Source organism: Danaus plexippus, chromosome 15, assembly GCF_018135715.1.
Source record: "Danaus plexippus chromosome 15, MEX_DaPlex, whole genome shotgun sequence".
Taxonomy (NCBI): domain Eukaryota; kingdom Metazoa; phylum Arthropoda; class Insecta; order Lepidoptera; family Nymphalidae; genus Danaus; species Danaus plexippus.
In genome coordinates this window covers 3,021,358-3,033,570 of record NC_083547.1, presented here as the reverse complement: position 1 = coordinate 3,033,570, position 12,213 = coordinate 3,021,358, and the positions used below count along the sequence as shown (strand labels likewise).

The window sequence follows — 12,213 nt, the reverse complement described above, 5'->3', positions numbered from 1 at the left end:
TATTTTTGAATGCATTAACTACATGATAATTCTAGCGTTAATAGTTGCCAGTATTATTATTTTTGACCAATTATTTATTTTTTAATTTTAAAACACCAATGCCTCTAAAATAAAATATTAGTTATACTCTATGGAGTCTAATCTAGATTGTCATTAAAGTCAAATAGAAAGCATGATAGCTAAGATATGTGTACTTTTTGTTGATAAAAATGCTCTATCGTTGTATTAATAAAAAAAGAAATTTCTTTACATAAAAATATAAACATGACTTTTATAAAGTTTATAGGAAAAACTATTGGTGTTACAGGCTATGTGTTACAATATGCATGTTTAACGCACTGTACTTTTGAATATGTAGGAGATTTTGTTATGGTAATAATTGTCTTAAAATCTTTTATTTTTCCAAAATAAATAATATTCTAATTGGAGTTATATGTTACAGTGTTCTGGCCCCTCTATGGAACCAACCTTAGAAAGTAATAATATACTTTTTACAGAGCATATAACACCCCGATTGCAAAGATTAAAAAGAGGTGACATAATAATAGCAAAGAGTCCTGTGAATCCCAAACAGAATATTTGTAAAAGAATAATAGGTTTACCGGGTGATAAAGTCAGAGGGCACTTTCCTAAACGCAGTCAAATAGTACCAAGGGGTCATGTGTGGTTAGAGGGGGACAACTCTAGTAATTCTGCAGATTCTAGAAGTTATGGCCCAGTCCCGCAAGGTTTAATACGAAGTAGGGTTGTGTGTAGAGTTTGGCCATTAAATAAAATGTGTTCATTAACCGAATACTAGTATGTATCAATTATGACAAATTTAGTCAGCTTATGTATTTAATGTAAATAATTAAACTATTTTAATATGTCTAATAATTGTCTTAATTCATTTGTAATTGAGTGTAAAATATTTATTCCATGAATGTCTGTACATTGATACAAATATGATCTATGAAGCCAATAGGCTTTTAAAAATATATTAAATTTGCAGGCAGCATAAAAAAATTAATACAGGTAATGTTTTGGTAGGTTTTTCATGGTAAAATTTACATTTAAATTCTTAAGAGTTTATATTTTTTTAAAGAAGAGAGATCTAAATATTCACTAGTAAAAAGAAGCATGGCTTTAAAATTTATTCATTTTTTATTGATGAATAAGATCTTTCTTTCTCAAGAAGTAAATAATGAGTCTGGATGAAATTTTATGTATAATGTATACCTTTTTTCAAAGTCCAAAATTTATAGTTCAAAGAAATAAATTTTTAACATACAGTGGAATTTCACATTTAAAAGGAAATCATGGTATAATCTGAATTACCTGTTCATCCGCCATTTCTACAATGATTCTAAATTTTCTTGTATCAATACATATTATAAAACAAAGTCCCTCGCCGCGTCTGTCTGTCTGTCTGTTCGCGATAAACGGAAAAACTACTGCACCGATTATAAAACAGTTGTCACCACTCTAAAAAGGGAAAAAATATATATTGACAAGGAGTGAATTAAACAGGATAATAAAAAGATAGTTCCAAACAAAACAATTATATTAAAATAATATTAAATGGTAGAAACTATAGATTATGAAGATTGAGCGAGATGTTTAGTTGAGGTTAACCTCAACAGTTTGTATCGATTCTGGGTCAAGGGTGACGTCAATGTATCTCCTCCAAGCTACTGTTATTCGAACCCTCCTCACTGAATTGTTCCTGAAAAAGGAGTAGGGTAAAATTAAGTGGGAATAATTAATTTTAACCTGTTTGGGACGTAGCCGAAAAAGCAGCAACGTGACGAAAATTCTCAGCACTCCATGGATTCACTGTGCGGGTACCGGGCCCATCGCGTTGCAGGGAGAGGAGCTTTAATAGTGAATGGGACTTGCGACCCAGATGTCGGTATAACGGGCCCCTATCTAACGCGCGTTAAACGCTCACCTAGACCGTGCAAGCTCCTCTCTCTACTTAACCAATTTTGAAAAGAACCTACTAGGACTGTCTTCGAAGTACGTGCCAAGAATGAACTGATATAAGTTCTGGATAGGCCCAAGTCTTTTAGCAGGTGGTAGAGAGATTTGGGTGTTATACCTCTCGCTCCTGCTTCTGTCCACGATGAACCTATTCCTAGTCAGTTCGTTAGTGAGCTCGTAATGCTTATTGACCTGGATGGCATGGTTTTTGGGGATGCTGGTTTCCCAAGGAACCGCGAGCTCCAGTATTACGACACGTTTTAAAATAAGCGAGAATATAAATATGTTTGGTCTGAAGGCTGACGCACAAATAATAACATGTATCAAATAAAATTTTAAATGAATAACTCACGGATTATGTAAGACCATCACGACATTCCTCTCCGGCGTGATGAACGCCACGTTTTCGACATGTCCAATACTGGTTCTCACGACTTGTATTCTTTTGGAACCTCGTGGAATGAATTTGGAAAAGTGTCCCATAGCGTAGAACATGGGCTGTTTATAAAATTCATCCTTTTCTCCGTTGACTAAAATGGGCGAGTCGACGTAGTTGTGTGCCCAGTTCGGGCCACCGTCTTCATCCAGACACAGATTCCAATCCAACCATCCGACGACGAAGTTATTTAGGTCCTGAAACACGTCATCACTGTTTAACTACTAACCTGTAACAAAACAGTTAACAAAAAAAATTACGTACTATTTTTTGGGAATAAGTGCTTATTATTTTAAAACAGAAATAGCGACGAACACACATTTTTGTGCAGAAAAATGTAAATTGAATTTTTTCGTACATCTATTATCTAATGATGGTATAATTCATAAATTGGAAAGAAAATACGATACGCAAACGTAAACTTATATCAATAGACAGTAAATAGTAAACCTTGTCTGGATGACAGACGTGTTGGACGCTACGTGATTAGTGCTAATATCTTACATCAATAATATGTTTGGTGTATCTATCTGCTCGTTCCCAAGAGCCAATCTTCACTCTCATCACATCCCACGGCATCGGACCTGATGATCATCACCAGTAAACTAAACGTTCATCGTCTAATCTCTCAAACTAGTTATTTTGTTGTTTTAACTAACATAACTATATTGTTAAAATTCTTTATAGATTCACTTTATTCCGCAATATCAGACACCAAAGAAGTTTCCTGTACTAGATTTGGACCAATCACATGTCATACGACTGGTTTTAAGTTGCGTTTTAAAAGATATATATAAATAAATATTCTATTAAAACATTTCATTCGTATTTTTTTTTTGTATAATAAAGTCTAAATGTTTTATAATAAACCAAAAACAGTTTACCTTCACAGGCTTCGGTGGCAAGAATAATTTTACCAGGATACCTCTCCTGTAGGTTCGTTAAAACTTGGGCAGGGAAAAAGTTGCCATAGTAATGGACGGCGATACCATCTATGTAGTCGATTGCCTTCGGCGCAGCCGCTAGCATCTAGAGGATAGTGTTATGGAAATATAAGCATAAAACATAGACAATGATGCGGTTCTTTTAGTCGCTAGAACCTCACCCCTTCCAAATAAAGATCCAAGAGGTAGCGTTGTTCGTCAACAGCCAGAATCAATGTTTTGTTGTATTTCGAGCTCTTGATAGTTGGGCCGAGGTTGTTCGCGACCCAGCGACCCTACAACGATGATATAAATGAACGTACGTAACCACTGGATCGATTTAATGAACGTTAACGAGGACGAGTGGATTGTAGATTTACCAAATCCCACGGGAACCATCCGAGCGAATTGAAATCAACGAAGGGGATCATTCCGTTGATAGGTTCGTTGGTTGTTGTTATGGCCCAAACTGTGACGTTCTCTTTATCGTATTCTTCAATGAAACTGCAAATGATAATTTTTCCTCATCGCTTACAGATTTCGTGTAAAAACAGTCGACTGTCTTGTTTATTTGTGATAAATTAGAAACCATAATTATTCTTTTCTCAAATATTCGTTATAGTATTCGTTTCGTGGCTTCCCGAATACCCACCGTAAGTGATAGTCAGCGTATGACTGGTAGAACTCCGGTTTGACTTGAGCAAATCCGGTGATGGCGTTGTTGGTCTTCATCCATACTGGTGGAGACCATGTGCTCGCTGTCACTTTGATTTCGGATGTGGAGACGGCTTGTCCTCGTTTGATTAATGGGAGCTAACAATAGACTATAATTAAATCTAGCTCATTTTCAATTCTAGTGATACAGTGGTTTAAAAAAGAAGGATGTACGCACCTTGAGTTTATAATCTTCTTCGCTCAGCGAGAAGTTGGACAAATTGTAATCATTAATGGGGTATTCGTTGTATGTGTATGGATAGGTAGAGAAATCAGCGCCACCTATGGGCGTTCGAATCAAATTGTACTCCAGACCGTTTTTACTGAAGTACGAACTGAAATATTGTAATTAAAATTATTTTATTTCGTTATATAGTTATTAATTGTATAATCTTATTTTTTTTATATAACTATCTCAAGTCAGCCAATATAATGCGGCAAACTCCGGCAACGGACGACATATTTCTATTAATTATGGCTTTACGAGGTTAGTACGTAACGACGCGTTAGAAGATTCATATTTCGTAGCGTTTAAGAAAAACTAGCACGAATTGCTCAATTCTTATAGTGACTAGAGTTAAAAAGGGATAAAACATGCGAACATATTTACTACAATATGCATTCCTGTAGTGTGAGTGATATTTACCCACTACAATAAAAAGAAGAAGATAAAGGCTTTCTCTTTTAGAAGGATCAAGGGAAACCTCAATTTCAAACGTAAGTCTCGTTTTATCATCTTTTTGTTTGATATCTGCCGAGTTAGTTCAGCAAACCCCAAATCACTATCTTCGAATGGTGTTTGTTGTACCATTTGTCCATTCTTAATGTAGAAACTGAATTCGCACGTTTGAACACGAACTCTTTTACGTACTCTGATTTTTCACTTGCGCCACTCGAAAAAAATAGAAAAAAATATTGCTCGAAGAAGTTGTTGTAACAGATATAACTGTATAACAGATGTAATTGATGACGACTTTCATGTATAGTATACAAAAAAAACCCTTAAAATTGTTCCTTCTTGAAACTTAATTCAGGATGGTTATTCGGACTGAATGTCTTATATACACAGGTTAAAATATCATTCTTGCATCGTTGATGTAAGAATAATAGTTTAGCGGAATATAATGGTGGGACGCTCATTTACGATATTCACTTAGATGATATTAGATCTAGCTCACCTGGGTTACTGTTTCGTGGCTTAAGTTACACTCTGTAATTTTAAGAAGTTACTAATCTCATAGTTATAAATTAATGAAATGTATTCAGGGCAAGATCAAAAAGGCTTACTTAACAAAGTGATCTTGCGCTCCTGGTGAGAGTTTTTGCCAGTTAATAGAAGCGGCATCTGTAACCGAACCTCCAAAGCCTTCGATACTCTGGTACTGAATTTCCGAGATTAGTGTGTATGATGCAGAGTCTAGAAACTTGGCTGTAAAATGAAATAAATAGGACGTTTCACATTATTTTCCACACAGAAAACCGGCTTCATGTTCACTATTCAGTCAGTAAACTAATTTCATATTTATAAGTTAGCTTACGTTGTATTTTGTCAAGAAAATCCTCATTTACGTGAACTTTATTTGCACTTTTTTGAGATTTTGAAAAGTCTATTTGAATTGGACCACCACCCTTCTGGAAGCGCTTTCCGGCCTGATTAAAAAAAAAGAATAATTCTATTCAATTCTTGATGTCGTAGACCACGGGACTAGTGAATAAATAACACGTACTTTGGAGCTAGTATAACTGACGAACCTGCCTCTTGCTGGAGCGTCTCTAGTGATTGTGTCGCAGTAGGTAGCATTACAGACACATAACACAGACCTTCCCTGTATCCCAACGTCTCGAGCATTACAAGGCATGTCCGCTGCGAAATGTCGAGTGCCTATTGTAGTAAGTAAATAAGTTCTTATTAAGTATAAATCGAGACAGCGAAATGTTCTTACCCGTAGCTTCCAAGGCGAGGCATAGCCATATTGCGATGACAATGATCGTATACATCTTCTGGAAGCCCATCTGAAAGGTTTTCCTTATATTAAGCAGATTTCAGTAGCCACAACATATGCGTATTATTTTATATCAACGGAAGAAGATAGTATTTTGTGTTGCTATAGTTTATATTGGCCCTTACATAAATCTAAAAACTCTTTCTGCATAAACAAGAAAGAAAGTTTTAATTATATAATATATTGAAGCGTTATCTTAAAAGAATTTTGTATATATATATATTGGTTATATTTATTAATTTTATAACTGTATCGTGCAAAGTTGAAAGTAGGCCAAGTATAAAGCGTTCTAGACACAACACTTTCTCATGTATATATTTCACATAAAACATCCTTTCTACCAGCCTGTACTAAAATGAGCTATTAACTAATAATAAGACGAGAAAAAAGAAACGTTATTCCAATATTTTTTTCCTTTCATAATATAAAATTGTAATTTATTTCCATTGAGACATTAAAATGTGGACACCCTGTCTTAAATTGTTTCAGTAATTAAATTATGAATTCCATTATGTTAAATATTATTCGATTAAAAATTTTTGCTTCACTAAGAAAAAACATTACGTCAGATTTTAAATAGTAATATAAAAAAAATTAAAATTAAATCATAAATAAAAAACGAAGAAACTTCTCACTCACCTTTCTCAAAACGAATTGAATAATATGTGGAATCCACTCAATATAAATCATTATCACGGTAAAAACAAATATTATGATTGATTGATCGACTCAGGAGTCCCGATAAATAACGCATGGGTAGATATCAAACATACTACATTATCTTAGAATAATTAATGCTATTAAAATATTCTTATATAATAATCTAATCAGATGGCTATCATTTACTGCAAAATATTTTTGCCAAAAAAAAAAAATCCTAGATTAGTCGTATAGTTATAATTTTTCCTATTTATTTTGTATAAATTTTGTCTTATAAAGTATATTAAAAGTGTTCTGGCTTTTCGAAGTCCACGTGTGGCTTTAAAATGAGCAAATTCAATTTTATGAAAAAATAAGTAAAATCTAGAGGGTACGTTTTGATATTATTAGTTTTATTATCGGCCGTAATCAGTACATTGATTGAAATATGCGTCTTCCATAGCACGAAGCTGACTGGAATCTTCAAGTTGTTCCATCTAATCTCTATTCGCCAGCTTAGGTAATCATCGTTCCATCTAGCTAAAGGGCGTAGTACACTCCGTTGGCAGGTCCTACGTTTCAATGAACCATGCGGCCGTGAGGGCCGTCGGCTCTCATATGTAGCCTGCTTTCTGTGACTTCAGCTTCATAATTCGCTGAGCTTCATTTATAACTTCATTTCGTAATGCCTATCCCTTAAAAAAACTTATTAAATTCTTTTATCTGGTGGACGATCGTCATTGTGACTGGCCACGTTTTTGTTCCATACGCGAGCACAGTTATGATGTACGGATTGAAATTTCCGATTAAAAATTTCTGGGTATGGCTGATGACAAGACCCCACAAATTTTATCAGAAGCCGCCTGTAAAAGCTGTTAATATCTCTTTACCTATAGGAACCCAATATTTTCGGATTTACTACGTGTTATTTATAATGTTCACTACTTACCTCCGACGTTTCGGTTACTTTGTAACAACCGCTATCACCGTTGCTGCAGCAAATCCGACGATATTCGTTTTATTTAAATGAATAGGTACTCGCGAAAGTCTAAAATCTCATATGTCTCTTAAGCTAATTAGGTAGCTTAAGACACATGATAAAAGTAGGTACCAACTAGGTGGACACAGTGTTAGCAAATGCTAACATTGTCTCTACCTAGTTGAAGCACCTGCCCTGGCTTAATTAATTTGGAGACAACTTCAGGATTCTATCCAAATTCATCTGAAGACCGATTCGTTTAAACAAACTACACAAATTATTTGTTATACTCGTAGCTCCACATCAGTTATTATGAACTTGTTTTTGGGAAATCGTAGGTAACAAAAAGAATTCCGCGTCTTGAATATATACTCAGTCTTCCATTTTGAAGTAAGATGGTCATCATGGCACCTTCTAAAAAAAATTACTCCTTAATTTATTGCCAATCGAATTAACAAGGAGTCCAGAACAGATCAGGTGCCAATAATATTGAAGACCTATTCATAGCGCATGAAGTAGAGGCACAGGTACCAGTTTACTCTATATAGTCTTCAGTATAATTTGCCAGTGTGATGTGTGAGGATGGCTGTAGAGAAATTTCAAAGAGGGTCGAGTATTGGCGAGTAAGAAGCATATTACCAACTGTAGGAATTTCCAATTTCCAAGATAGTTTCTGGCATAGATAGGACAACTTTTCCGGCTTGTGAGGTACTTTAATACCAACCTTGTCGCTGGACAAACAGTTTCGAACCCCGCGCTCTATACCAGTTTTATCTGAATCATTGCAAATCAGTTTTCCAGCTTATTGTTAAAACTGTGGAAACCTAAATAGTTTTGTTGATAATTTGGTCAGAAAGTGGCCTTCATTCCGCCCGTTTCGGATTTCGTAACTATTATCTGAGTGCTTTGTGCTAGTGATCATTCCGGTTTTAAATTTTGCGAACACGGAGACGTGTCTGAATATGCGCGGTATGTCCTTAATCGTAAGATCTACTTATTTTTACTTCTATGGAGCAGCTTCTTAAAGGGAGATAATATCACATATGATCACTCCGTTTCAAGAGAGCTGACTAACATTTGTCCTCTATCCTTCCCGCAACTGGTTTCATTGAAGACTTTTAACTAGATTTTAACCTTGGAGTTTAAAACTCTCACATTATAACTTTGTAACTCTAGAGGTGTTTTGTACATCATTTCTTTGTTGCAATCAGAGTGTGCTGAAGTCGTTTCATAAACCTGAGCCAGAGTGTACCTTGCGTTGAACTAAATTGTAAGGTATTCTGCCCCTTGCGAGATTTTGAATATTTCTACAATGAGCAAAAATTAAATGGTCCAGAAAACCGATATCATCCTTGGAAAGTTGGTGTCCACGTTCACATTATCTAACATGTTTAGATCACAGGTTTATGACTTTCCCCCTACTCTTTCGAATTCGAAAAATACCAAATATGCTACCCTACATACTACGACTTTTCCTAGTTATAAAATTTAGTGGGTCATACCGTGTGTTCCTTACACTAAGCTAGGGTCACTTGTTTTTGTAAGGTCGTTGGCCTACCCCATCTGGATGTCTCCTGAGCCATAACCTCACGTCGGTCATAAATATCAGTTCAGGATCCGGTCGTATATAGAGTTCTGGCATGTGATAGTTTTCACTACAACATGCGACCACAGGGCATATTTTTCCTGCCTGTTATCGATATTATATTTGATAGTGAGAAAATTGTGTTAAGTCACTTTGGATGGTTTACCGCCGCTATCTATCATCAGTGGCTGGATGTTATCAGCAGCGTGTTGACTTTAAAAGCACACACACGGTCACTTACACGTTATAACATTTCATTAACAGCGGGTCATAAATAATAAACACGTCAATTTAAGAAGACAATATAATTAAATTTTCATACAAATCTTTAACGTAATATTATCTTTAAAATACTGTACACTCGTCGGCAGGCCTTGCAGCTAATCATTTGCTAAACAAATGAACGTTTTATATATTATATTATGAAAAAAAAAAAAACATTTTATAGCGAAATGAAACGGCACAAATGATTCCCTTCAACGACCGACCGAACGTACTATCTTCATATTGATATGGCAGATTGTCGATATGAAAGACCATTTCAAGCGGAACTTACAGCTACAACTAAAAGAGATGCTCTAAACTATATTTACAAACAGCTAATGTCGTATGAATATCGTGAAAAACAAAGTGGCATCGAACTAATCTCGTTTGAGTACATACAGAGTATACACGGATGCTAGTGGGCGCGAGGGATGGAGGTCAATGACATGGAAGCAAAACAACTTACGCGGTATACCGATCTTAAGTACTACAATGAGAAACATCTGACCGAACGACGATCGCCATATTAAATAAAACCTTACCTGCTAATCACTTTACAAATCACCTAATATGAATCTATGTAATAAATACAGTTATCTCTTATACATTAGCTATGATAACATCGTCCTACCGCGTCCCGGGGTTCCGTCAGGAGCTCCGCAGGCGACGCTTCGGACACAGAGTATTTATTAGCATTCCTGTCGACATCTACGAAGGTTGAGCTCGGTGAAAACATTAAACGGGTGGACCCTTAAAATATTTGACTAAAAGAGAGATCAAATCATTGCCGTTCTAACTTATTTATAATGAGGGCGAAACGCCTTTTGTACTTTGAAAGTTGAAAAGGCTTTTAATAATAAAAATTGAATTTATACAAAGCGACATCTATATATATGTAGCGGCGTGAGGCGAAGACGGTTAATAACTGTTTTGTCATTTCCGGCTCCGGGTAGTGTGATAGCTAACTAATTAATATGTTATAGTGATAACACTTGTTTGTCACACTTTATATAAACCCAACCATCGGTTTCAGTATTTTATCGGATTAGCGAAACGAGATAGCGCAAGATAATAATAAGTGACCTCTGCGGCACGTGTTCTTAACTTTGTAAATTTTTCTATTATATTTTTCATTTAAATACAGAAACCGATAAAAAATATACACATATTAATACTAAAAGATGCCGCCAAATAAAGGACGCGTGTAAGTAAAGCGTTTAACAACTAAATTAGTTAATATAATAATATCTTTTTACACTACACACACTGAAAGTGAAGTCGAAGACACAGATAATGAAGGATGAGGGAAGAATAACAAAGGTCATTAGTGTAGTGTAGTGTAAAGCTAGCTTTACGAGATCTCGACAAAATTTGTAGGGAGTTGTCTGTACATACTACTATGACATAACAGAACATGCGATATGTACAATGTGGCAAAGACCTGCGGCTGGTGGCGAGCGGCGTTAAAGCGAGAAACCCTTACTATAAAATAAATATGTGCCACGCCCAATGCAATTACCACTTGTTCGCATCACACCGCACACGGAGATGATAGCGAGGCTATCGTATGTAAGGTTAGATGAAAAACTACGAATTCTCCGTTTTTAGTTCGACTCGAACATGTGGTAATGTGTATGATGTATTGGACAGTCAGGCGCCGGACGTCGGTGAAAGATAAAAACAACACAACCACCATCTGGAACAAGTAGTAAGCGTCTGACTGAACACTCGCAAACGCGTCACGTGTGCGATGACGTCACAGCGAGTCCGAGCCTGCGTGAAGTGAACGTTCACTATACGAGTACTTATAACATCATCAACTTAACGAATACCTAATACAATATATTATTCGAAACCTACATTAAGTTTTAATGTTTCCATAGTACGGACGTACACTGGGAACATTAAACACGCTCATTTATGTTAATGTAACATAATTATAGAGGCACTGTGTGTATCTTTATATTCTCTTAACATTCATATTTTACACATAGGCTATGTTCTGAAAGAATAATAATAATAATAATAATAATAAAAATTATAATATAAATAGATTAATATAAATCAATAATAAAAATCGATCTCCCCACAGGGATGAACTATTTGAATGATATTCAAAAATTGAGCTATACATAAATTTCCATTTACAAAAATACATGTAGAATAATATATCAGATCACAATTCTTGTATCGCATACATATAACGATATATCCCCGCGGTCCGCTCTCCTACAGCTTGGACCGTGTATGTCGATATCGATACGACCACTGCGACACTATGCCGATATCGATAGCTCCGTCCGACATCATCACTACAACACTATTTACACGTTCGAATGAAAAATAGACCTCATTACACTAGTGACTTAACATTATATAGAACTTGTATTTACAGTTGACGGAAACGGATAGTGTCACGGCTCTCGAGGGTGTGGAGGTGTCGGGGGGTGTTTGGGGGAGCGTTCAGTCTTTGACGAGCCGGTAGATGTGATGCTGCGCCCCGTGCTCACTGTTGGACACCTCGAACACGAACGCGGCACATAACAACGTCTCTTGAGTGTCGCGGTTTGACACCACCTGGGAAGAGCGAAAGCTGATACATACATACAAGAAACGAAATATATATTTTAACATTAAGAAACTAACTTCATGAGAGTACTATCACTGCATGGAAAACAATAAGTAATTTGGAACTTTTTGTTGTTGTT

At 35.8% G+C, this 12,213-nt stretch overlaps 3 protein-coding genes across 5 annotated transcripts in view; 1 reads left to right on the top strand and 2 right to left on the bottom strand.

Moving 5' to 3' along the window:
- Positions 1–142: 142 nt before the first annotated feature.
- LOC116766264 (mitochondrial inner membrane protease subunit 1) lies at positions 143–876 on the top strand. The gene is made up of 2 exons (XM_032656067.2): positions 143–372; positions 443–876. Exons 1-2 carry the CDS (start codon positions 265–267, stop codon positions 797–799), a joined length of 465 nt encoding a protein of 154 aa, XP_032511958.1. The 5' UTR covers positions 143–264; the 3' UTR covers positions 800–876.
- A 649-nt stretch (positions 877–1,525) lies between these two features.
- On the bottom strand, positions 1,526–6,743 carry LOC116766395 (lysosomal acid glucosylceramidase-like). Its single transcript, XM_032656235.2, has 13 exons — positions 6,678–6,743; positions 5,979–6,048; positions 5,763–5,899; positions 5,574–5,685; positions 5,323–5,464; positions 4,214–4,370; positions 3,974–4,134; positions 3,702–3,825; positions 3,504–3,617; positions 3,283–3,427; positions 2,903–2,982; positions 2,315–2,595; positions 1,526–1,705 (listed from the first exon to the last, which is right to left on the bottom strand). The coding sequence occupies exons 1-13, from the start codon at positions 6,726–6,728 to the stop codon at positions 1,600–1,602; spliced, it is 1,680 nt and encodes a 559-aa protein (XP_032512126.2). The 5' UTR covers positions 6,729–6,743; the 3' UTR covers positions 1,526–1,599.
- Positions 6,744–9,531: 2,788 nt separating this feature from the next.
- The window catches only part of LOC116766219 (protein scalloped), a 46,756-nt gene continuing 44,074 nt past the window's right edge, over positions 9,532–12,213 (bottom strand). For all 3 annotated transcript variants that reach the window (XM_032655999.2, XM_061522685.1, XM_061522686.1), the window contains one exon: positions 9,532–12,082. In XM_032655999.2, the coding sequence (XP_032511890.2) occupies positions 11,969–12,082 (114 nt within the window). In that variant the 3' untranslated portion in view covers positions 9,532–11,968. The remainder of the gene's footprint in view (positions 12,083–12,213) is intronic.

Coding starts and splice junctions, on each gene's coding strand:
- LOC116766264 (XM_032656067.2), top strand. CDS start 265: ATGACTTTTATAAAGTTTATAGGAAAAACTATTGGTGTTACAGGCTAT. Junction 373..442: donor ATGTAGGAGATTTTGTTATG/GTAATAATTGTC, acceptor TATATGTTACAG/TGTTCTGGCCCCTCTATGGA.
- LOC116766395 (XM_032656235.2), bottom strand. CDS start 6,728: ATGATTTATATTGAGTGGATTCCACATATTATTCAATTCGTTTTGAGA. Junction 4,371..5,322: donor GCGCAAGATCACTTTGTTAA/GTAAGCCTTTTT, acceptor ACAATATTTCAG/TTCGTACTTCAGTAAAAACG. Junction 2,983..3,282: donor TGCCACCGAAGCCTGTGAAG/GTAAACTGTTTT, acceptor GATGATCATCAG/GTCCGATGCCGTGGGATGTG.